Source organism: Apaloderma vittatum, unplaced genomic scaffold, assembly GCF_000703405.1.
Source record: "Apaloderma vittatum isolate BGI_N311 unplaced genomic scaffold, ASM70340v1 scaffold1235, whole genome shotgun sequence".
Classification (NCBI taxonomy): Eukaryota; Metazoa; Chordata; class Aves; order Trogoniformes; family Trogonidae; genus Apaloderma; species Apaloderma vittatum.
In genome coordinates, this window is record NW_009718528.1 from 3,841 (window position 1) to 29,846 (window position 26,006).

The following is a 26,006-nucleotide window of genomic DNA, read 5'->3' on the forward strand; positions in this document are numbered from 1 at the left end:
CCCCCAAGGGTGGGTCCACGGGGGGATGGGAGCGCAGCCAAAACTACTGCCCTCACCCCTGAGCATGTGTCTGTGCAGTCCCTGGACTCCTGCATGGAGCTGGATTCCCTCCGGGAACGCATGCAGCGGATCCACACGGAGACCGAGGGCAGGGAGGAGATCAGGCTGCTGCAGCAGGACCGAGAGGAAGGTGAGGGGCAGGGAGCAGACTTGAGTGTGCAGGATGGGAGTTCGTATGGCATGCCTGGGTGTTGCTCCCTCGTGTCTATACTTACATTTTCGATGATGTACACTTCAGAGAGGGGCTCCTGGGATGCTGACGGTGGGGGGTAGAAGGCAGTGGCAGGGGGGGGGGAGAAGGCAGGCTGCAGAAGCACAGCAAGGCCCGGCTTTTGACATCTGCTGTGGCTGGAAACAGGGCAGCTGAGCATCATTCTGACCTGTGCAGGGCTCTCCCCTTTCACAGATGCTGACAGAGAAGTCACCACTGCCACCAATTTTGCATGCTACATGCAGGACCCTGACTTTGGATACCAGGACTTTGCTCGGCGTGATGAGGATCAGACGCAGGTATTCAGAGTCCAGGTGAGGTTCCTACTTTCTCAGCAGGCTGCTGTCTTTCCTCTCCTATTCACTCTTGATGTGGAGTGAACACTTGCAGGGTTGTCCACGCAGCCTGGATCTGGCACAACTGCTTTTGTAAAATGCCCAAGCGGAGAAGCTCAACTCTGAGAGGGAACCTGCTCTGCTAGGGCTGGGGAGAGGGAGGTGACTAGTGACTAGTGACTTCTGTCCTACAAGGGCTGCTAATTTCTTCACATTGCCCTCATGGATGCAAGGGTCAAAATCACTCAAAAGCTGTCTGATGAAGGATGTTGCAGTTTGTGGCAGAGCTGCACTCAGAGCAAACCTACTGAACACTGCTGCATCGCAAGGTCTCCAGCCCTTCTTACTAGGAATGTGCCCTGGGCTCCTTTTATGCAGCTGCAAAAGCCTCTTCCTGTGCTCAACAGGATTACTCCTGGGAAAACCATGGCTTCTCACTGGTCAACCGGCTCTACTCTGACATTGGGCATCTCCTGGATGAGAAGTTTCGAATGGTGGATGGTCTGCAAAGCAGTGCCATGGCCAAGCGGCAAGGGTGTGAACCCTCTGTCTTCAAGCGAGGCATCTGGAACTACATCCACTGCATGTTTGGCATTAGGTAGGGAAACCAGCCTTGTGGTCCAGGGTAGAAAACCGAGCTCACCCAGGTGGGAGGAGGGTAGGGCACTCGGCCTGTCTTGCAGATGGGCTTGGAAAAGACATGGAGGTGAATTGCCTGCCTGGACATTTGGTGAGGCAGGAAAGAGATGCTCAGCTTCTCTGGCCAAGGTAGGGTGCTTTAAGAATGGGGCTTTAGTGACTGGTGGTCACTGCTGCATATCTCCCTGCCCTGAGGCTGTGCCATGTCCTGCACAGACCACAGGCAAGGTGCTCTGTAGGGACACAGTGCTGGCTGTGACTTGCCCCTGTGCTCCCCACAGGTATGATGACTACGACTATGCAGAAGTGAATCAGTTCCTGGAGCGAGTGCTCAAAGTTTACATTAAAACTGTAACCTGCTACCCAGAGAAGACAAACTCAGAAATGTTTGACAGGTTCTGGAAGCAGTTCAAGCACAGTGAAAAGGTGGGACATCTGCCTCCTGGTTCTGACCAGCTGTGGTGGGGCAAGGAGTGGACAGGGGCTGCAGGCTGGGGTACTTTATTGGGGGAGTATGGGCAATATTTGAGCCATGAAATCCATTCAAGGTAGATGATGGGGGCGGGGGAGATGGAAACTGTTTTTAAGGAGTTGAGCTTAGCACAGCACGGTGCTGCCCACAGTGTGGCCACTGGGGCCACCAGCAGCACGGGGATTTCCAAGGTCATCACCCCATTGGTGAGTGCCTCTACGTGAGCCCTCAGTACAGCCATAACCTGCAGGAGTGGCTGGCGTGGGCAGCAGGGACTGTGCCAAGCATGCCAGGGACTCCCCAGCACACTTCTCTGTGAGGCAGCCACACCCTGCAAGTACTGGGAGGAGGGGGAAAGGACAGCTGTCTGTGCTGGAGAAATTGATGGCATTTTGTCCTGTGCTGAAAGATTCACTAGCCTGGTGGGTGCTTGCTTGCACCACTGGCCACAGCACATTGCAGCTGCTTGAACCTCTCTTGTTTCTCCCTTAGGTCCACGTGAATCTGCTCATCCTGGAAGCCCGAATGCAGGCAGAGCTGCTCTACGCGTTGCAGGCTATCACCCAGTACATGATCTCCTAGACAGTGGGGAGGTGCGCTGCAGCAGGGCTGAGCAGCATTCTCTCTCTCTGGACTCACACGTAACCTGTCATTCTGGGATGGATGCCAAGGGATTACTCAATTTAGTTTACTTGACTGTCTTGTTCCCTTTTTTTTTTCCCCCCTATGGGGTTCACTGAGTGGCCCTGTTACGTGCAATTACGAAACTGTGAGGCAAGTCCATGCTGCTGAGATGTTGGTGTTATGCTGGAGACTTGAGCATGTCCAAGGACTGTCAAAGATGGGGTGGGGAGAGGGAGGTGGGAGGCAACTTGGGGCAGTTGAAAGGGATGCTCCTCAGTGAGCAGAAGCTCCTCACCTGGGTGCTGTGGAAGCCTTGGCTGCTGCAGGAAGGACGAAGAGGAGAGCTAGCTTCCTTCCCTGTGCTGCAGTGGCTGCCCTGCGTGCAAGCCGCATTTTGGCACCTGGCCTTGCTGGGGTGATGCATCTCGCTTGGGAACAGTATGGGCAACTTGTGAGTACGTTGCAATGTCCTGAGTTGCGCAGTCAGGCAGGAAGGAGTGTTGGCTCTGAGCGAGGGCCCTTCCCCAGCCTGGGACAGAGATGCACTTGCTGTCAGGCGCATCCTGCCATTAGGTCTATGTGCCAAACCCCTCTGGGATGGACAAGCAATAACCCAGGTGAACTCCAAACTGTGAAGCTCGTGCTGTCAGGGTGGCCAAAGCACTCTGCCTTCACTGACAGTGGGGCAAGAAGGTCTGTTATACTGTTCAGACTCTGGAGGTTTCTGCAAGGAACTTTGGGCAGTCCTCAGGGAGCTTGCCCCAAAGGCCCTCCTCTGCCTCACATTAGCAGAGGGACAGGAGGAACGAGGGAGGCTTCCTGAGTTAATGTGGCTTGTATCTTACCACCATGAGAAGGCTGAAGCCCTGTGCCGTCACTTACTGCTTCACAGCATGGTGGAAGAGCCTGTGGTTGGCACAGGTGAGCTACATGAAGCTTTTCCTTCAACTTAGGCTTGGGGAGACTCCCTGGGCTGTCCCACTTTGAACAGAGGCAGCCTGTGCACCAGCCTTGCTTTCTGCCTGGCAGGCAGGAATCTGCACCATTGTTCCCCCTGTCTCTGGGCTGCTCCCTGCCTGTGCAGCAGCCCCTGGCTGGGGAGGTATGAGGGATTGGGCATAGCCTTCAGAGATCAGCCGTGAAAGGGGAATGAGGCCACCTGTGATAAGTGGGACCTGGAAGCAAGGGCAGCTGTCAAGTCAGCCCAGTGCACGCTGCTTCAGTCGACCTGTTTACTGCGTAAATGTTTGAGGACAAATCTTTGTGTATGGAAGCTACAGAAAAAGCCTATTTTTGCTATAAATATATTATGTTTAACATGGATGCATGCTTTATTTCTGCCAGCTGTTGGGAAGGAGATCCAAACATAATGGCTGCTCTGAAGGCAGGACAGCAGTGCCTGGCTGACCACAGCCCCAAGATGGCTCCAGCTCCAGGAAATCCAATGTTCTCAGCTGTGGTGGAGTTCTCCACTGACAGCTCTGGTCCAGGGCCAGCAGCTGGTTGCTAAGGCTGGACCTGTTCTGTTCAGCTTGGCCATGTCCTCTGCTCATGCTTAGATAAGCAACTCCTACAACACTGCATATTCAGTAGGAAAAGAGGGAAGGTTTTCAAGGAGCTGTGGTGCTCTGATAAGGAAGAGGGTGCCAGAAGAAGGAGCTGGCTTCTTCCCCAGGTATGTGGCCATGGGTGGGTGACATGTTGGGTGCTGCTTCTGCAGCTGAGGAAGAAGCATTTTGCTTGCACTCACAAGCAGGTGTTCAGTTAACAAGGCCAGGAACAGCACCAGCTCTTTCCCCAGCCATGCTGAATGCACCCTTCCTGTAGCACGGGCTGGCGGTACCTGTGCTGAGTATGGACCGAGCAGTAAAATGCCAGGACAGCTGGTGCTGGGCAGTACGGGCTGACTCTACTGGTGCCAGGACAGTGGCATGAATGCCTGGTGCTGGGACAGCTGCGAGGAGGCTTTGCTTGATAGTACTGGGACAGGCACTGCTATACCATTGTTTATCCCCAGTGAGGGCTGGGCACAGATTAGGGCAGCTGGGTGTCTTGCTCACTGTCAGGTGTAGTGCTCTGATTAACTGTAGCAGCCTGGCTGTCTGCTGGCCATTTTGCCAGCCTTTCCCTTGTCCCTGCAAAAGCAGCTTGGTCCCCCATAGGGCTGGGATGAGCCCCAGCAGCCAATTCTCTATGCAGGCTCACTGCTCTGCCAAGCAAGCAGTGCACCCATAGCTCTGTGCAGGCCAGGGCTGGCTCCCAGAATGCTGCCAGCAGCAGCATCCTCACCCCCTGCCATCCCACCAAGCTGCTGGGGAGAGAGAAGGGAGAATGCAGTGACAGCACAGTGCTGGCTGGGAGCAAAAGGCCACCCGTTCCCCTTTAGTGTCCCATCTCTCTCTCTTTGTGCAAAAAGAACTTGCCTTGCAGGAACCAGGGCAACTGCCACTTGCTCTGGCTCACAAAACAAGCACCAGTCACAGCAGCAAGACGAAGGGCTCCATGGGCTGTCAACCCTGACCAGAAAAAGCTCAGCTGCTGGCAAGGCCAGAGTAGTCTGCCAGCCTTGGTTTCCCAGCAAGAAGAAAACATTCCCACGTGATCTCAGGGCTAGAAAGTGAGAGGTGAACAATCTACTCCCATCCCTGCAGGGCGAAGTTACTATCATGTCCCGAGTAGGTCATGTAGCAGGTAACAAGTACTGGGGACTGTGTCACTGGAGAAGCTCGTGTCTTATTGACCAGACACTTCAGAGGAGTTCTACACCCACACCAGTAACTACAGCTTAGCTTCTAAAATCCATAAGCTGATCCTTCACCTTATGAACCCCCCTCCTGCTCCTCTTCTGTGCTCAGCCCAGCTGTGAAGCTCTTGAACTCACTGAGGCTCAGGCTTTGAGGCTTCCTCAAAAGGGCAGTGCAGGCACTGCGCCATTCAATGTAAGCAGAGGACTCTAACCCACATGGCACACCATAAGTCTGGCAACTTCAATGCTTAGGACCTTGCCCTGGTGCGCCCTGTACCCTTCATCTGTCTTGAATAAGGTACTCCTCTATTGCTCTGTGGCTAGAAGACCTGCCAGAACCCAGGATACCTCTCTGCAGGAACCTTCCAGGATGTCCACCAGCATACCCACGTGGGAGCCAGGCCACTGTGACCTTACCTGGAATTACAGAGGGGAGGATGCAGGCACACATCCAAAGCAGTCACTAGCCTTCTTGCAGCAGAACCAAGAAAGGCATTCTGGCAGGCACAGCCAAGACTACTTCTGTACCAGCTGAGCTGTTCCCAAGCTGTGTGATTGGAACAAGCTCTGCTGCAGCAATGTTTACTGTCACAATTCCCACAACCCACACATTAAAACCAGGCCTGTGGCTGCTGGTCTTACCACAGCAGTGGAAGGAGGCAAAATAGACGGGGATACACTGTCCTGCCAGCACTGTTCTGGAGCAGGCAGCACAGACTCCAACATCCCCCCCTTCCCCAGCGCGCCTTCCACACGGACCTGTTAATACCACCACAAAAGCCACATGAGGCAGGGCAAAAGACTTCCCACTGTGCTTTCACACATTGTGTCATCACTGGTGGCAGAGTAGAAGCGTTCGTCAACTAGCAACCATCTTGGGCAAAGCAGTCTCTTGCCAGAAACTAAGCCAAGCAGAAAAGCTGATGAAGCTTCTTCACTGGCTTTAAGAAGTGCTGCTTTGCAGGCAACTACTCTACCGGCCAAAATGCTTATGGTGACAACACATGAGAACTATGAGGTCTCAAAGACTGACCCACTGCAAACAAGGTGCACTGAACCCTCAGAGCTGTTAGGAGAGAACACGGGAAGACTCTTGCTGACTACTGGAGATGGTGTCACACACATCAAAAGCAACCCCAAGCCAAGGTATTCAGGTCCTGGGCTGGCATCTATTCAGTGCTTTGCTCTCCTTGTAAATGTTTAAGTGTCACAGGCCAATGCTCAAATTGGCATAAAAAGTGTTAACACAAAATGCTCAAGGAACAGATGAAGGACAGACAGTTCCCCTAAGGATGTCCCCCTAATCTCATTTCTGAAGGTTAGCTTAAATCTTGAAGCAGGAGCCCTAAGATTCCTTCCAGTTATTAGCTTTAACTGTTTTAACACTTATTGTTCAATGGTGTTCTTTATCAGATATAACTGAATATTGAGTATCCAAGGCTTTGAATGAAAATTTTCTGGCTGTACGAATACTGCGCAATTTCATGAATGAGACTTTCTCCTCCGTAGTTTTAGAAACAACCCAAACTTGCTCTCCATGTGTCTAACCAGGCCAGAAGAATCCATGCTTTACAGTGTTTCTCTCTGATCTACTTACCTGCCTCTCCAAAGCAATGTGGCTGAGGCTTTGTATGACTGTTACCTTCATTAAGACCTCCCCTGAGCTGTGGTGCACAAAGCACCCCCAGGGCAGAAGGGGACTGTCATTCTCCAGCCTCATCCCATCTTCCTACCTTAATGACAGGCTGTTTTGAGGACTCCACCACATTCCTCACAAGCTGCTTCACTGGCTCAGACTGTATATGCGAAGGACCCCTTATGGTACATAGCTGAAGCCTTCTCCTGCCCAGAGAGACCTCTTTACTCACTTGCACATCTCCCAAGGAATGACCAGCTCCTTGCATTCCACTCTGACATTCATGTTCCCTTTGATGGGCAGCTCCGCGCCATTATCTTCTAATATAAAAAAAGCTACTCAGCTATAGTAACCTTCTTTTCCCTAATGGAGGATTCAGGGTGTGTAATCAAAGAAAAAAGCTCACTCACATGCTCATCTGTCTTAAGTGTCAGCATCTGCCTGTGGATGGAGCGGTTTAAAGAAGTAAGTAGCAGCAAATTCATCTCTCTTTTTCTAGAGATAACTGGTAGAGTTGCTGACACTCAAAGATGTTTCAATGTAGTTATGTAAAATGGAGTCATCTTCTGCACTCAGGTCTAAAAGGACAAGGAATGAAGAGGCTAGAGTAACTCTAGCCTCTAGTTCTCCACAAGTTAAAACTTACAGTCAGTTTTAGGGCTTGCAACCCCACAGGTCCACACACACTGCCAGCAAGTTGTAACACTGCAGAGCATACTGGAGCCTTTGTGGGCAACCCTTCCACCTCTGGCCAGCTAAGGGTTCAATGAGGGGTTGCCCTAAGAGGTGAGAAGAGCAGAGGAAAGAAGCCAAGGGCAAGTTAAAAACAACTGGTTCTCACTAGGGAAACAGAACAAACTGCATGAGACACAGAGCAGAGGATTACAGGTTTTTATTTGTCAAACATTCCCCCTTAGTCTAGCACATTCTACAATCTTGCTAGCACAGATGGTAACAAAGAGCCTGTAATGGTTCAGAAGTTACACTGCTACAGAGAGCAAACACAAGCAGAAATTTATTATGTAAAAAAAAAAATTGTGAGAAATGGGTGAAAGAGTGCAGAGGGGATGAGGTGGAAACTATGTTAGCTAGCAGTACCTGCCCTGCGTGCAGCAGGTGTCTGTGCCAGCAAGGCAGCAACACGTCCCAGGATTGCACCAGGCGAAGATTCCATTGTGCTGGAAGCATTTCACAGAACCAGCCCCATTGGCTTATGATGAAGGCTCCTTTCAGAAATGACCTATCCTCTACATAGCCAAACCTCTCAAGACACCTTGGGGAGCACCACACCGAGTACCACAGCACCAGCTGCGAACATCCTCTTCTACCACACACCAAACACTGCCTTAGCCAGAGAACCATAAATGCAACACCATCAGCTTTTTCACCTTCAGCTTCTGCTGCCTCTTCTCCCTGCTTGACACCACAATAATTACATGCAATTTTGGTTTCAGAGATTGTTTTCTAGTGACTACAGACACATTGTGGTGTTGGAAGAGACATGACATAAAGGCTACTGAAGAGGGGATCCCTTTCTTGAAGGGCAAGCAACTGTGGTGATGGGTTACCACAGGCCACCAAGCTTTCACACAGACAGATCTTTCAGGGTTCAGGAGTCACCTCTTGCCTGCTTTTCCCCATATTAATCAGAATATAGTTTTCATTGGACATGCAACTGAAGCAAACTCTAAGCTATCTCTGTTCATGCTCATGTCCCAAAGTTGATTTGTTGTGGGGTTTTTTTTGATAATGAGTCCAAACTTGGGGTTTACTTTGGTGACAATCCAGGACACTAGTCCCAAGGCACTCCTACCTGTGGCATTTCTGAAGGAAGGCTAGCCCTGAAGCATTTAAGTGTGGCTATAAATAAGAAACTAAGTAAGAAAATTAACAAATTATGATCTACATAAAAGCTTTCTATGGATTTCCTTTAGAAAAGCTGATTAGTGCTACTTGCTTCTAGTATGAACCTTATTTATGACTACACCCAGGCTCTGGAATGCTCCCCCTGCTTTCACTCCTCTCACTTAACCAGGATGATGCAAGTGTTGTTTCTAAAGCAGCACAGGGTAGGGGATGGCATGTTTTTGGACACAACAACAAGAAAAATTAAAGTCTCCACAAAGTTGTCAAGATTCCAAGCTCTCACAGGAAGCCGGAAGTATAGTAAAATATGTTTTATTTATAAAGAAGGCTCAAGCAATTTGCTAAACCCAGGTGTAAATAAAAGCAACAAGTGATCCTACTACTAGGATCCATGGGTCTAGTTACTGGAATCCCTTCATAGTTCAGAGCTGCATGGTGGCTTCACACTACGAAAAATGGCATTTAATCCTCTGGAGATGAACAAACTTAGCAGCCGAGCTCAGTGAGGACAAGGAAAATGCACGCAGAGCAACATAACGCTTCACGCCAGAGTTCCCTGCACACTCCCCTCAGGCACTTATCCAGGAGCATCACCCCACAAGACACTGGCCCCTTCCCTCCCTACTCAGCTCACAGCTGCTCTTGACATCCCAGCCCAATCCTTTGTTAGACTAGCCCACAAGTAAAAGACCTGTGGTGCTAACACGAACGAAGATCAGCAGCAGTCAGTAGTGAGCACTGGGCAAGAATACAAAGAAACGGACAAGCAAGGAGCGATCTCCTGTGAGATACAGCCTTTCAGCAAGCAGCAGTTTAGGAACTCTAAAGTCTCCTTTGGCCTGTAAGGAAATATTCCAGGCTAGAAAAGCTCGAGGTTTATGAAAAGGAAATTATTTGAGAAGGGGCGGGAGAACTCTCAAATTCTCTGCATCCCTGCTCTCTCTGCCCGTGATCCAAGCTATCCTGCTACACAAACAAGAAGCTAAGTTGCCTGTGTGAGCCTGCAACTTTACATGCATGGTTTACTGAGTACTCCCAGAGCACTGTTAGTCTTCCAAACACCATTCTCTGCAGTAGCATGCTCTCAAGCTTCTTCAACCACTGCCAGCCCCTGTTGTGTTGAGGAGACAAGAGAGCACCTGCACAGAATGCCACACAACAATGACATCACTGTCAGCATACTAGGACAGCAGGACTCCAGCCAGAGATGCTCCTGTCTCCACTGCTGTCCCCAGGACATATGATTTCCCAGGAGTCTGGCCTGGGAATATGGGAAAGAAAAAAAAAATAGGTAGGTGCTCTATTTCTTAATAAAGCAACAGGGTCTCTTACAAACTCACACTGAACCTGGGTGATGAGCCTTGGTGTACCTGGGCTGCAGCTCCTTCAGCTGAACTAAGTTGAGCATGTGTACTAGCTGTGAATGTTAGATCTCCATGGAGCACTACCTGAGTGCTCAGGGTCAGGCCCTCTGCAGCCAGAGATCAGGCCAGGTCCCCTGTCACACCTAGGGGACACCCTGAAACAGTCTGAAGACAGCATTTCCTCCCAGCATACCAACTCAGCCAGAAATGGCTCACCATGGATTTGCAGGTCTGAAGCACTGGTTATTGCTACTGTCCTTCCTATTGCTTTGGGCTCTGTCTTCATGAGAAGCGAGCCAGAGATTCATATATAACACGACCACACATACTGCTGTCTCGTCCTTTGATACATGGCTGTGAAGCATGAGCAGTCAGTCAACTTTCTCTGGAGAACATGAAATTCATATCTTTTCAGGGCCCACGCTGACAAAGCGGCGTATTATGGGCCAAATACCACAAATCCTGCCAGATCTATCACGAGTTGGCCATTCTGGGCTGCAGCTATGTGCGACACCTGCCATCAAGTGTTTGTGAAAAGGGTATCTATCCATTTGTGCAATGAACTAATTGCAGTGAGAATGTGCATCCATGACCCGAATATGCAAGACCTGGGATCCCTTAGGATATGCCTTTTTATTTGTTACAATGAGGCATGGCCAGATGAGCAGATTGTGGGGTAAATTTGAAACATATCATCGTGAGGTCTGTCAAGAAGGCAGCCTTCAAAGCAAAGGTTATCAAATTATTAAAAGGCTCTGACGGCAGAGCATGCTAAAGATAAGACTGTTGAAGACTCCTTGTTGCAGGTAATCAGACAAACCATTCCTGTTCAATGAAAATGAAGTGAAACACATGAAAACAGAGCAGACAAGGTGGTAAAACAGTATGGCTCGTTGCACTGCATGACATAAACCTTCTGAACAAAAGCCACTGTCACCTTCAGAAAGGATTGGAGAGGCTTTCTGTCAGCCCAAGCCTACCAGAACACCATGAAGACACCATGTCTGCCATAGATCCCGCCACTGCAAACACCAAAAAGGTGACAAGAACATGCCAGCCAATGCTCTGAAATAACCTCTTAGATTCTGTCCTGCAAGAAGAGACAGGGCAAGATCCCAGACACGTCCCCAAGGGTGTGCCTACAGGTTTCAAATTCTCCAGCAGTAGCAGAAACTTCAGCAAGAAAACAAAAAACTTTGGAAACCAAAAAGTGAGCTACAAAATACAATTGACTGTATCCTCTATAAGGGCCACCCAGAGTGTCAGCAGATCTAGCATGATCCGGTCCACACTAACAGCAGACTAGGGAACCTGTCTTATGCATCAACTGCAGTCCCGCTACTTAAGGGATTAGCTGAGAATGAGCACACTGTTAATGATTAGCATTCCCTAACATCATGCTCTTGGGTTTGGCAGGAGTGCTCAGCCAAGGAAAGAGACTGAGTAACTGTGGCTGAATGCCTTGGGACCCAGGCACCTTCCACCTGCCCTGAGAAGAGCAGCCATTCCCCAGATACACTGCAGCACCCTTCCCACTTTTCCAATGACATTTTCAGCTTCTTGGCCCAAAATGCCTTAGGCCAGTCCCCTCCCATACTGTAGTGTTACCTGGTATCAAGGGGACAAATGTAGCAAGCAGTGTGCGTTTTTTATCCAATAATCTCATTTTCAATTAAAATATATAATATATATTTTAAAAGGTTTAGAAAAGCTTCTATGTAATTTGCAGCTACTTTTGCATATACATTACAATAATGTACAACTCCTCCCCAAGGTTTGAAACCATGGGAAACTGCCAATTTTTTCCCCTCAACCATATACATTATCAAACATCAAATGCATTTGTTCCTAATACAGCTCTAAAAAAGAAATCTGTCACTGGTACCTTCTCAGAGGGAGAGTTGCCTAATAGGCCTAATGGGGACACACTTAACATTGGCTTCATTTTCACTGTATAAAGTTCCCAGATTAGTAAAAAAATATTTCATCTATAGAAAATGCCCTTCTGAAAAGCAACCAGGGCTCTGTTAAGGCCACACTCAGGCTTTCCATTTCTCCACTGTAGCAAGACAGATCAGAAACAAACCCAAACCAATGTTTTAATGTTCTAGAAACAGCTATTAGCACCTGTGCTTATTTTACAGCAGCCTGGTGTATCAGGAAAGTGCTGAGAACAGCAAAGGGACTTGAAACATGCTTCTGATTCAATGGGGCTCAGTTGGCACAGTGAAAAACTCAACATCCTCTTATTCCACTCAGGTGGACAAGAGGAAGCCTTCTAAACTGCAACCACCACCGTTCTCTGTAGAACGATGATGGGTGCTTGAGAGACAGGCACACTGAAACCAACCCCTGAAAGAATGCACAGGGCTTTTCCCACAGGGCTTCCACCAAGAAGCTCCTTCCCATTCCCCTGTAAGTCTGTGGGATACCAAGTGCACATCTGGTGGCTTAATGAAAACATCCAAGTACTTCACCCTAGAGGACAAGCCAAGTGAGAGCAGAGCCAGCCCTCTGCCAGTCCGAGGCACTGGGAGACTTTCTGCCATAGCAGAGGGAGGATAGCCATTGAGAGATTTCCTCCAGCAAACCCAGCTGTTCACATAGGAGAACATTATTGCCTGGCACAGAGTCTTCTGGCCGAGATTTTTACCAGGGCTCCTCTTTGGATACGTACCGCCCAGGGTTTCTCCAGATGGTCCAAGGCGGGGTCAGGTTTATCAGAAGAACCGTGGCACATAACAGGATTGTTATTTTTAAACTCTTCCTGTTGCAGCCAGATGCAGGTTGCTCCTTCTTCCCAGGTGGGCAGCCCCTTTTGCCCAAGGCATGGTGCGCAGGGAAACCAAATCCAACGTGCTCCATTCTTTTCTCTGCCAGGGGAGGGAAGTGAAGTCAGAACCCAATGTTCAAATTCTGAAGGACACTAGGAAGAAGATAGATAGAGTGAATGGTTAGATCTCAGCTTCAGTGGGAATCCTGGATGCATAGATAAGGAGTTAACTAGCATTAATCAGCCCCTGCTGCTCAAAAGATGCCAACAAACACAAGAGACCTTGATCAACAGAGAGCCACGTGGAGGATGCAACTGCTCAGCTCCAAGCTTCAGAGTATGACTGAGACAGAAAGACAGCAAAAGCACAAAGGTAAGTGCTCCTCCTGTAAGCTGACATCACCAACAAAACTCTGCAAGATAAGGAGGCTTAAAGGAGGGCTAGGCTAACTCCAGAGGCATTATAGGAAAGCAGCAACGAAGTGAAAAAATACTCTTCACCTTAAGCAACCACAAATACCAATTCATAGGAAAAGACAAAAATAGGGATTTTTAGAGATCACACGGTAAAGCTCTTTATGCTCACACATTTAAAGAAATCCTCTATCTAAATAGAAATTATTAAACATTTATAAATATCTCATTTTCCCCCAAGTCTAAAGATCCCTTCTCAGGTCTTCTGCTTCACCTCAACAATTTGTTCGAACAAGCCTTGGAATAAGTCTAAGCAGAATTAAGACCCTGACATAAAACCTCTGCCATACACCAGTGATTCACTTTGGAAGGCAGAAGAGCAAAATAAACGTACGGCATCCCATCGTTTGCATTCAGTAATAGTGAGCATGAAACAAACCTGTGAAAAGTGAAAGATGCTGTAAAAGTGAACCAACTCTGAACAAGAAAAGACAAGGGAAGTGCAACAGGCTACTTGGGGAAACTGCAAGTTGATGGGGTCCAAACACAGTGTTTAAACCAAAGGGAATTAGATGAAGCATAGCAAGAAAATCATGAGTCCACATAAAGCTGAGGAAGACAGAAAGTGTTCTCCAGGCTATGAAGGATCTATGAAGGGAGTCTAACTGAACAACTGAAGATACTTAACTCATCCACCGCAAGAGTAGATGGACTTCACACTCATCAATAAAGCACAAACTGTACCACTGTACAAAAGAGGCAATTCTATTCAAAGTATTCCTCTTACTGGCTTGCAGAATTACATAAGAGGTAGATGAGCAAGCCCTAAGTCGCTGGGCTGCTCAGACACAGACAGGTAGCCACCCATACATCCCACAATGGGAATGAAGGGCACTTGCATTAAGTGCTGAAGGAGAGAATGGTTGCCCATGATTGAGCATCTGATTGCCACAGTCTAACTCCACTGTGGCTACTCTTTTCCCTTGTTCACTAAGGCTCCCTGAAGTCACTCTGTATGGCTTGCACATCCAGTGCCTTAACCAGTGAATAGCAGGTTTACAACCAAGTGAGCCACAGCTATCAGACAACAACAGCAGGAGCTGTAGAATTTATATTTCTCCTAGTCAAGTAAATTATTCACACTACACTTTCTTCCTCTGCAGCTTATAGCTACGTTTGCAGGTCTCGCCTCAGCCCAGCAGTGATGCAAAGTTTCAACGTCTGATCTATCTCCAAGTCAAAGAGACACAGGATTGAAAAGACTCCTGATGAAGCTGTGTACAAGTTATTTAGCATTTAACTTGCAAGAAGGGGATAAAATCATCAGCTCTGAGCACTATGGGTAACGTCAAGTAGCTTGTGCCTTCTCAAGTGCTGCAAAGAAACTTATTCCTAAAGATCTTCTCTTGCCTACAAAGAGAACTATTTCTCCAGCCACAGTTTCATTCTGGCTGTTCAAATAACAGAGTGTGATCACTGGCATTTATCAATGAACACATTTTTCCTGGTGTTACACCCGTAACTGACCCAAAAGGCTACAGCTTAAACCCACAATAATTACTCTGAAGGACAGCTTTAGGTTAGCAACCACTTAAGAGTAGTTTTTGTCAACATGAATCTAATATGGAAAAAACCACTTTCATAGAAAGGATATATAAGGAAAAAAGTCTGGCCATGCTTTCCCAGAACAGTGATATCCAAACGGGGACCCTAATAACTCATTGCCATAACAGGTTCAGAGAATCACAGAATCACAGAATATTAGGGGTTGGAAGTGACCTCGAAAGAAGGGAGAGATGACACAATCTTGACCTCATAGACACTGATGTCTGCAGCTTACTTGGTTTCAGAACTTGTAAATTTGAGAAAACATTCTGCCTTCTTTTCCCAGGGTTCTTCCTGGCCACCCAGAACACTCCCACTTCTCTCCATGCAAGCCCTGATCTTTTCTGTAAAACTCGTCCCACCTTTCTGTCTTTGCAGTGTTTTACACACCACTGGTTCTCTGGAGAAAAAGGTTCCATTCATCCCACTCTATGGATTCCAGGATACAGAAAAAAACTGAAAAGCTTTGCAAAGCTCAGAAAAAGCAAACAATCTAAGGACAGAATAAAAGGCTTGAAACAAAGCACATTGAACAGGGCATCACCTCTGTAAGTGAAGTACTGCTGTTAACAATTGTTCACCAGCAGGTATGTAAGAGCTATGCCTTCTGCTGAAACACAATACTGTTTCAGAACTTATTCCAGATCTCACTCCTTTCCTAGGAAGCATATGTCCAGCGTATTTCTCAGAAAGTATCACTTCATGCACGGAACAAAGCAAATCCAGGGCTTTTAACATCAGGTAGCTCCTCTGATTACAGAATTCATATGCCAATTATGGAATAATAATATGGAACAAGAATATAACCATGCTGTTAAGAGCTCCTGTTCTCACATTTCATTATAGTCACATTTTCACTAGTACTAGACTCTATCCTTTGATAAATATTACCTCAGCTTCTCTGCTTTACACTCTTAAAAAAGCTGATCTATGCCTGGTACTCTGTAGACAGAGGTCTTGTCTGTCTAGCCCAGGTAATTAATGAACTCAGGACTGCAGGAGGGCTTGCTTATGTTTTGGAAACATTGTGAAAAACATTTCACCCCTGCAAAGTCAATGTATTCCCCACATATGATGGCCTGTCCTAGCATGGCACAAAAAAAAAAAACCCAGCAGCACAGAAGTTCAGAATAGTATTCAGTAGAAACACTGCTCAAAAGGCTACAGCTTCTCTCACTAACTTGCAAGCAGTCCTAATGCAGATGAAGAATGCCAACATATTGTCAACCAAATTTGTCTTTGAAATAAAAACCGAGTTTCCATAGTCCACCTGCAGTTAGGATACTCAATTTAAGACAGACAGAAATTTAGCAAAAGCACAGTTAAACACCCAAGACTATGAAGAGCCCCATAACAAAAAAGAAAAGGTTGATTGATCCTCCCTCTCTCTACAGTAAAGAGATCTGTTAAGTACAAACAGAAGAATATTATTAATAAATTAAATCCTAAGCAGTGTGGTGGGATCAAGAACAAGAAGCAGCTAAACTGTGTTTAAAATACCAATATATAGTTGTATATCAGTATTTTCACAAGGTTTAAATACCACCAGCTCAAAGGACAGCATTTCATTTTGTCTATACCCAAGACAACTGTATGAAATAGCTATACTGGGACTGAACAGAAAAATATGCAACTTGACATCTGGTCTCCAGCATGAACAGCAGCAGAAATCACCAGAAAATTTAGGCTGACATGAGTCTCCAGGGGTCACCACGTCCAAACTACCTCCAGGTTACTCAGGTGCCTAGGAGAGACTATTAAAGTCAATCACAGGATAATTTCACTCAGTCTCCACAATTGTGAAGCTCAAGGGCTTCCCACAACTGAAGCAGTATCTGCAATTTGCCCTTACTTCTGCCTGTTCAGCTGGCCAGTATTAGGGGTTGAATTTGCAACAGTAACAAATACCATATCTGCCTCCTAAAGAGGCAATATTCCTGGCAAGGCTTCCACTTTCCAAGCAATATCCAGCCTATGCTCCAGTTCATAGCTATTAATTTTCTGTTAGCTAACCAAGCTCAAAAGTGTGAAGTATGCCTCTATTCTTTAACTGCCTCAGTGATTAAAGAACTTCAAATCAGGGTGTCACACCCTCAAGAGAATGACACCTTCAACTCTTCTCATATACATTATGACTCTAGTTTTTTAGTGTAAATATGAAAGATTGATGAAGAGGCAGCCTTGCTGTGTGTTAGATAGCACTAACACATCCTTCCTCGATCCATCTCCAGCCACACTGCATGCTTTCATTTCCCATTCCCGCAATGGATATATAAGCAATTCAGTAGTTAATGCTGATGAACCAGCTCACCAGACTTTGGAGACGCTATCCCAGAAAACAGAAGCACAGAAGGTCTGACAACTGACAGTGACTGTGTGCTGCTACACACAAGCCAAAGCACGCAGTCATGACACAGACACACTTTGCAACTACACATACTAGAAAATTTTGCAAAGATAATGACCTGAATGGAAACACAGCATGTGTTTGGCTCAGTTAAACCATTCTGTATATAATATAGGATTACGTTATTATTTATGGCATCAGCATATGCTCTCACATCAACTTAGAGCTATAGACATTGCAAGGCAGACCAATATCCTGTAACACAGTCATCTTTGGCAACAAGAGACAACAGGAGTTTCCTTCAGGTTGCTACTCTACTCCATAAAGGAGTTTACAACCTGGCAAGTTAAATCTACTTACCTTGCACAGCTTTCTCCTTCTAAAAGGGAATGTGGCTCTTTAAGTAAAAGAGCACCTGCACGTCCAAAGAAGTATCTTTAACCTCTTCAGAGCTGGGCACAGGAATCCCAGACATTTCCACCATAGAGCTGTAGAATTTTACGTAACTACACCTACCTTTTCGTGCTCCTGAAATTAACTTGGTACCCAAGTATGGTTGGAGGCCTGTGAGGTGCTGGGATAGCTGGGTGTAGACAGAATGGGTTCAAAATTAAAGTCCAGTCCTTCTCCATCCATGAGTTCACTGTTGATTATGTAATCCATATCACATTCAAGGTTCTCCATGTACATGTCAATGTCCAGGTCAATGGGCAGCCTGTCTTGGTTCAATCCCAGGGGAGCTGGGCTAGCAGAAGACAGAAGCACTGGACTGCCTAGCTGGACTGACTGGGTAGTTGTTGCAGAAACTGGAGCCTTCAAACTGATGCTGGCAGTGTTTTGAGGAGATGTTACTATGGGAAGCGCTGATGACAAAACACCGGCACCAACTGGTTCTGCCTGCTGCTCTGTAGGCTTTCCTTGTGGATTGCCTGAGCTCATCCTGCTTTGGGCAGCTTGTTCACCTAGAAGCAGAAGTGTTCGGCTGCTCATCCTGTTACCAGTCTGTGGGAGAACTGGATCCACCTGAGTCATCATAACATCCCTTGGAGGTGGAGAGCTGGGTGTCAAAAGAGCTGCCAAGGTCTGAGGGGTAGGGAAATGGCCAACAGAATTTTGCAGTGTGATATCAACAGGATTAAATAGGGAATTGCCAAAAGTAGTGGTCTGACCAGCTGCATTCGGGCTCCGCAAGGAAAAGCTGGAATCTCTCTGAATCTGACCACTTGAGGGAGATTGCTGGGTAGGTAACACAGATGAGCTGGAAGACATCAAATTTAACCCATCAATGAGCTCAAGCTCCTCAGTCACAGTTGGTGGAACATTGCTGGATGCACTGGAGTACACTAGAGAAGGAAGCAGCTCTTCATCATGGAGGTCATCCTGCTCTGTCAGGATAGGAGAAAGCCTGGCACTAATGGTGCTTGCATTGGAACTGGTTCGAGGCCGAAAGGTGTTCCACATATCAGAGTCCTCATTGCTTCTTGAGGATGGGCTCCCAGGCCACTTAGGGAATTGGGAGCCAGGACTGTCAGCAGTGGATTCTGAAGCAGACTGGAGGGAAGGCTTCTTTTTGGATGTTTTACCTCTGACTTTTGCAAGTTTACTGCTGTTGTCCATGGAGGCAGCTCTTCTTCTTGGTGCTTTTCCACTTTTACCACCCTCAGGATTGAGCATCCACCAAGAGCTCTTCCCTGTGGCTTCATTATGTACTTTAATAAATTTGCTGTGCAGGGACAGGTTATGTCTAATAGAGTTCTGAAAAACAAAATAAATCAAAAAAAAAGATATGAGGGCCTCACAGCTGACATAGCTCTCTTCTAGAAATCTCACAAGCATAAACACATTCAGACAGTATCCAGAGAAAGTTATAACAGAGCTACCCATAAAAAAAGTGCCATTTCTGCTTGAACACTAACAGTGTCACGCCTCACTGCAGTACCAAGGGTGAAACTACCATGACAACTAGCACGTTCCAGTTGGCAATACTAAAACAAAAGAACTTTTTCAAGACCATACATAATCTGCAAAAACTAAGCATACCACAGGATACACAAATTCACATATACAGCTTGCAATTTCAACATGAGCCTAACTGAATTCAAGTTAATGCTGCTCCCACCCTTCTGCTGACGCCATTAGCCAGTGTAAGCCTGGCTGAAGTTTTAACTTTTTTTATGGCTAGCTTTCAGATATATTTCACTAGTCTGTTTGATTCACTGTTATGATGTGCTGAAGTGGCAAAAAGTGGCAAAAAGATGGCAAAGTGCTTCTAATTCAGTATGCCCATTAACATCTTCATCCCAAACCCAGAGAAACAAAAGAAACTTTGTGGAGCAGGAGTCCTAGTAATCCTGGAGCCTGCTAGTGTCGCTCTGCAAGGAAGCAGCACGCCTTACTCTGTGCATTTCTAACGGGGTAAGACATTCAGCAGATAGTGCATTCCGCGCACAGTACATGCCAGTTTTAGCCTTTCCCACCTTTCTATTTGGCAAGGCACATTCCTTGTCTCTCCCGATTTCCTTCTGTTGGTTTAGCTTTGCTGGAAACTGCAAACTAAGTATACCAAATTGAATATTCACTCTGCAACTCTATTTTAGAATCAGAAAGCAATAATCTCATTGCTTGAGTAGATCCTCTACACTTGAGGCTTGTGTCATGCATTTGTTTGATATTTGCATTTAATTTGTTCAGATGGTCAAATTACACATCATTAAAAGGTGCTACACTGCGTAACGGCAGTTCAAGAGCAACATCTTTTTCATATAAACTAAAAGATATATAGGAGCCTTCAGCTTTCATGCATGCTCTCTTAACTCTGAACAAAATTAACTGTGTCTTTTTCATCCTTTCCCACCACCTCTGGACACAGTTCTTTCCTGCCTGCTGCTTTCCCTCTCCCCACCCTTTTCCTCTCAGACAAATCCTCACCACGCTAATTTTGGCGACCTCACAAGAGGAAAGCAGATGTAGATAAACAATATAGGCAAAGTTGAAAGTTTTCATGAAGAAGGAAGGAGACGTGAGAATCATTCTGCATTAGCTTTCATTTTAATATTTAGTTGTTGAGGATCTGGAGAAGACAGGCTGCTTGTGACTGGTATCAAAGATACATAAGCCTTTACTCAGGGAACACTCGGAGGGCTATTGTGGAGGCAGGGTCTGATGGAACACATAGCAATCAATGCTCTTATATAGTTTAATTGTTTGAGTTGCTCGCAGTAATAGCTATACAACACTCCTGCCTGGCATCTTCTCTAAATAAAGCTTTCTTTTACTTCAAGTCTCAAAAAAAAGGTAATTCAGACTGGTACCCTGTCTCCTTGAAGGCTACTGCTTTAACTTCCAAATAATCTCCCTGCTTTTCCCAGGTGAACATGCATGCCTTTCAATGCATACTGCTGCAGCAGTAAGAACCACTACGTTGTCACCAACTCTTCATTTATTTTCTTCAAAGTAACCTGTGAACTCATGATGACACCCAGTCCTCTCAGGAATGACACAGTAACTTGTCCACACAGTATACACTGGAGTCTCATAACCACCTGTTTTTTAGCCTCACTTACAAAAAAAAGAGCTTTAAATCAGTAAATTCAGGATGTAAAAATTTCACAAGTAACTATATTGTTTTCTTCTCATGTATGGCTATAGGTTTTAATTTCTGTGTCAGCAAAAGCATACTGCACTGGTGCAAGCATTTCTGCACTGATGCAACCTCAAGAACAACAGCAACACTTTGAGTATCATACACGACAATTTTAGTGACTAGTTTTCTAGGTGTTTATTTTTTTCTGAAAAGCAGCTTGAAAGACGACTAGGATTCACACAAACAGAGAGATGAAGCTTGGTACCTTTTATAAAACAGCCTCAAAGTGCTTTTACATGTTACTGTTAAACCGACATAAAGGCTCATAGCTGTAGAAACAGGTAATTGATGTGCAACTCCTTCCTTTCTCATCTTCACACTCACCTTCTCCCATAATACAAATATCTGTGACTCTGAAGTAGTTCAGACATCTAACCCAATGGAAAAGCATCCTTATTCTTCCTTGAAAAATATTTTTTTTTCCTGCCTCTTTTATCTCTGCCTGTTTTTTGAACTACCTCACTGTGGCGGTTAAGCACCGAAAACTAAGGAAGAGAACAGAATGTGTAGTTGGAAAAAGAGAAAGAAACCCCACTTCTTACATTAGGGCTAACTGATGTCAAAATTGCAATGCTTAAATCATCACTTTCCCACTTCTCCTGTAGACTTTGCAAGGCAGCTCACTGCCACAGCATCCAGAGCCATAACACACCTGCATTACTGAGCTCACCTGCATACTGAAGACTCAAGTCCAAAGTCCCAAAATACAATCGACACACCTACCAGCCTGGGTGCTGTGAAACAGCACAAGAGATTCACACTTGCATACTGCACACTCCTCAGCAACAGAATACGTTTGCTAGAGTGATTTAATACACCTAACAAATGGCGAGCATTCTCAGATCTCATTGAAAAAGTGAGGGGCAAATCAATTACACTAAAATAATCACAGGACACCAGGTCGAACTTGACAGAAGAGGAAATGACAGAGTTCAGTCACCCAGGCAACCCTGACATATTTCCTTTCTCAATGTTAAGCAACTCAAACCAGAGACAAACAGATGACATAAACTTTTCATATGTTCAACCTCAGCAGTGTAGAAGGATCACAGTTGGTCTGAACACCTATAATTCCCAAAAGATCTTGGCTCTTCCACATCTTTGATCATATGGAAGTGTGACCTGAAGGAAAAGGCACAGGCAGGAATCCTTCAAATCCTTTGGGACCTCTTCAACAACTAGTTAGGAGTGGTTATTGCTGTTTATTCGGATATCTTATAGAGGTAAGTATTCCAGTGTTGGTATCCTGGGGTGCATTAAGAAAAGTGTGTTCAGCAGATCTATAGCGGTTCTCCTCCCACTCTACTCTGCCCCGGTAAGACCACACCTGGAATACTGTGTCCAGTTTTGGGCTTCCCGGTTCAAGAGAGATAGGGACCTACTGGAGAGAGTCCAACAGAGAACTACAAGGATGATTAAGGGACTTGAACACCTCTGCTATGAAGAAAGACTGAGAGAACTTGGCTTGTTTAGTCTTGAGAAGGCTGAGAGGGGATCTTATTAACATGTATAGATACCCAAGAGGTGGGGGCCAAGAGGAAGGGGCCAGTCTCTTTTTGGTGGTGCCCAGTAACTGAACAAGGAATAATGGGTATAAGCTAGAACACAGAAAGTTTCACCTCAACATGAGGAGAAACTTCTTTACTGTGAGGGTGACTGGAACAGGCTGCCCAAAGAAGTCATGGAATCTCCTCTGGAGACTTTCAAAAACCACCTGGATGTGTTCCTGTGTGGCCTGCCCTAGGTGACCTCTAGAGGTCTCTTCCAACCTCTAACATTATATGATTCCATGACAGAATCGTCTGGGTTAGAAAGGACGTTAAAGACCATGTGGTTCCAAATGCCCCAGGCACGGGCAGTGACACCTCCCACTAGATCACAGAATCACAGAATATTAGGGGTTGGAAGGGACCTCGAAAGATCATCTAGTCAGATCCTGCCAGAGCAGGATCACCTACAATAGGTCATACAGGAACGCGTCCAAGCGGGTTTTGAATGTCTCCAGAGAAGGAGACTCCACAACCTCCCTGGGCAGCCTGTGCCAGGGCTCTGTCACCCTCACAGTGAAAAAGTTATTCCTAATGTTTTTGTGGAACCTCCAATGTTCCAGCTTGTATCCATTGCCCCTTGTCCCGTAACTGGACATCACTGAGAAGAGCCTGGCTCCATCCTCCTGACACTCACACTTTACTTATTTATAAACATTTATGAGGTCAGCCCTCAGCCTCCTCTTTTCCGAGCTAAAGAGATCCAGCTCCTTCAGCCTTTCCTCCTAAGGGAGATACTCTACTCCATCATCTTTGTGGCTCTGTGCTGGACTTTCTCAAGCAGTTCCCTGTCCCTCTTGAACTGAGGGGCCCAGAACTGGACACAATATTCCAGATATGGCCTCACCAGGACAGAGTAAAGGGGCAGGAGGACCTCTCTTGAACTACTAGCTAGTCCCCTTCTAATACACCCCAGGATGCCATTGGCCTCCTGTGGTGAACTTTCTTAAAAGCACTAATGCAACAGGAAAAGGAGGTTCTTGTGCCTCATCCATGCAGCAGTGGTGCATGAAAGGTGCTACTAGAGCACTCTAAGCCAAGCACAATCTATCCTAGGAAAGACAAAAAAACCCCAACAGCTACCCTTGAAAATTCTGTCTTGCCCACATTTGACTGGATTTTCAATCAAGAGAGAAAGAGAGAGGGAGGGAGAAAGAGAAAACATATGTTATAACTGCAGCTGCCTGTAATACACTGTCATTGCCTCAGAGGCATAGAAAGAACACAGTCACCACCCAGCGTACGGCCATGTTCCAAATCCAGGCCTATAACTGTCCCGAATTATCATTTGCCATAGCATTCTTGAGAGCGTGTGAGGGAAGAATGCCCCACCTGCCACATCTGTTAGTACCTGTCTCAGCACTCATCCATCCGCTTGGCTCTGGAGGCTTTAGGAAAAAATCTTCATTGCAGAGACTTTACAGTTATACTCCAGCAAGTAATTAACGTCAATCAAGCAATCAAGCCAAGGAGCCAAAACACATCCCTAGTGATACCCTTCAAGAAGGTATATGTGAGCACACGTACCAAGCTTGGCAGATAAGTAGCTGCATCTTAGTAAGAACATTTTTCTTTCAGTAATCTTTCAATGGCAGCCCAGAAGAAGAAAATTCTAGCTTTCTAAAAAGCAAAGACCAAGGTGATTTACAAGTTTACCAAGACAGGCAGGCATATACAACAAAAGCAGTTCAAGATTAGATAGAGCAGGACAAACTTGTTGGAACAAGTAAAACCAGCAGCCTATGAGCAACCCTCTCCAAAAAATTAAGCCATGCTGCAAATGACAATCTCTCAGCAAAGCAGCTTTCTAGAACAAACTGGCAAGGAGCAGGAAAAAGCAGCAGCAAATCTTCCGGTAATTTGACTGGCACTGCATGGCACAGACAGACTTTTGCCAGAAGACGAGCTCTCCCCCACTTCTGAGAAGGGCAACTAAACTCTATAAGGCTTCAAATGAAAAAAAAAAAAATCTTGCACTTCAACAGTTATTCAGATCATTACACCTTGCTTGGGAGAAGAGGCTGTTAATGTCACTTTCCGAGGGCTAACACCACCACCCTGCTCCTTTGCACTGCCACCAGCTTCATTTTCCACACTCAGCACTTAGAATCATAGAACCGTCAGGGCTGGAAGGGACCTTAAAGATCATCTAGTTCCAATCCCCCTGCTACGGGCAGGGACATCCCCACGAGCTCAGGTTGCTCAGAGCCCCATCCAACCTGGCCTTACAAACTTTCAGGGATGGAGCTTCCACCACCTCTCTGGGCAACCTGTTCCAGCACCTCACCACCCTCATGGTGAAGACCTTCTTCCTAACGTCCAATCTGAACTGATCCACCTCTAGCTTTAATCCATTTCATCTAGTCCTACCACTACCTGACATCCTAAAAAGCCCCCCACCAGCTTTCCTGTAGGCCACCTTAAGATATTGGAAGGCCTCAATAAGGTCTCCTCGGAGCCTTCTTTTCTCCAGACTGAACAGCCCCAACTCTCTCAGTCTGTCTTCACAGGAGAGGGGCCCCAGCCCTCTGATCATCCTTGTGGCCCTTCTCTGGACACGCTCCAGCACGTCCAGATCTCTCTTGTGCTGTGGGCTCCAGAACTGGACGCAGTACTCCAGGTGGCGTCTCATGAGAGTGGTGTAGAGGGGCAGAATCATCTCCCTCGACCTGCTGGCCACGCACCTCTTGATGCAGCCCAGGACACGACTGGCTTTCTGGGCTGCAAGTGCCACTGACAGCTCATGTTGAGCTTTTCGTCCACCAGTACCCCCAAGTCCTTTCATCATTGTCTCATCCACAAGACACTGCCATGCACAGCTGCCTTCCTCCCATTTAAGAACTAATGGAATTAAAAGGTAGAAGATTGTTAAAAGAAAGACTGATTGACAAAAGCCCACCCATGCTCAAGTTTCCATGTTAGACTCTTCGCTACAGCCTCTGAAAAACTATTGTCCAGCTTCTGTTTGTTATTTGCAGCTCTGCTTTAAAAAAAACCCTGCTAGCTTGTCAGCATCTGGAATAGAGAACAGCTCCCTGCTGCCAGGACTCAGCACACTGCTAACATCATGTGAACGCATTTGGGGGAACACGAAGGTAATGGCAAGAGTCCAGTAGTTTCAACCAACTCCCAGCTACACTGGATTTGAACAACAAGACCCTCACTCCGCTTGCAAGGCAGCAACTTCCAAGAAGTAAAAATAATCCCAACTTAATAGAAAACAGCACCTACAACACCACTAAAGATTAACTGGATTTAAATTAAGTACCAGCTATGACTGCAGTCACATCATTATTCCAATTCAATTCAGAAAGTACAATTCTTTGCTTTTAGTGTCATAAGGTCTAAGGGGAACTGTAAAATTTCAGGCACATGTATTTAGGAATAAACACTATGAGATTTCTCAGCATAGTCAACAAAGTGGCCTTCTTCAGAGACTGAAGTCAATGGCTCTGTGCAGCAGAGACCCAGACTCTAGACTCAGCCTCCCCTCTGCACAAACCTGCATCAGGCTGAAGGTCGAGTGGAATTATACTTTGCTCAGAGCTAAGTTTCTAAGTTCTGTTTCCTTTTGCTTTATGGTATCAAGTTAGTTACACCTCAGTGTGCAAAGACTGGGTAATATTCTGAATGTCTTATCAAACCATCATCTTGAAATTATCATGACCAACAGTGAAAAGCAAACCTGTATAAAGCATTCCAAGTGTTCCTTTCCAGATAAAGG

At 46.3% G+C, this 26,006-nt stretch overlaps 2 protein-coding genes across 2 annotated transcripts in view; one reads left to right on the forward strand and one right to left on the reverse strand.

Moving 5' to 3' along the window:
* The window catches only part of LOC104274585 (sestrin-3-like), a gene marked incomplete at its 5' end in the record, with an annotated part of 3,445 nt that extends 950 nt beyond the window's left edge, over nucleotides 1-2,495 (forward strand). The window contains 5 exons of the mRNA XM_009870262.1: nucleotides 74-190; nucleotides 467-585; nucleotides 1,014-1,204; nucleotides 1,527-1,671; nucleotides 2,210-2,495. Coding sequence (XP_009868564.1) covers nucleotides 74-190; nucleotides 467-585; nucleotides 1,014-1,204; nucleotides 1,527-1,671; nucleotides 2,210-2,299 — 662 coding nt within the window. The remainder of the gene's footprint in view (nucleotides 1-73; nucleotides 191-466; nucleotides 586-1,013; nucleotides 1,205-1,526; nucleotides 1,672-2,209) is intronic.
* A 24-nt stretch (nucleotides 2,496-2,519) lies between these two features.
* FOXO4 (forkhead box O4) lies at nucleotides 2,520-18,847 on the reverse strand (the record flags this gene model as incomplete). The annotated part of the gene is made up of 4 exons (XM_009870263.1): nucleotides 2,520-2,549; nucleotides 17,639-17,832; nucleotides 18,091-18,307; nucleotides 18,344-18,847. Coding segments are annotated over 4 exons (945 nt in total), but the record flags the coding sequence as incomplete, so codon positions are not given.
* Between the last annotated feature and the right edge of the window lie 7,159 nt (nucleotides 18,848-26,006).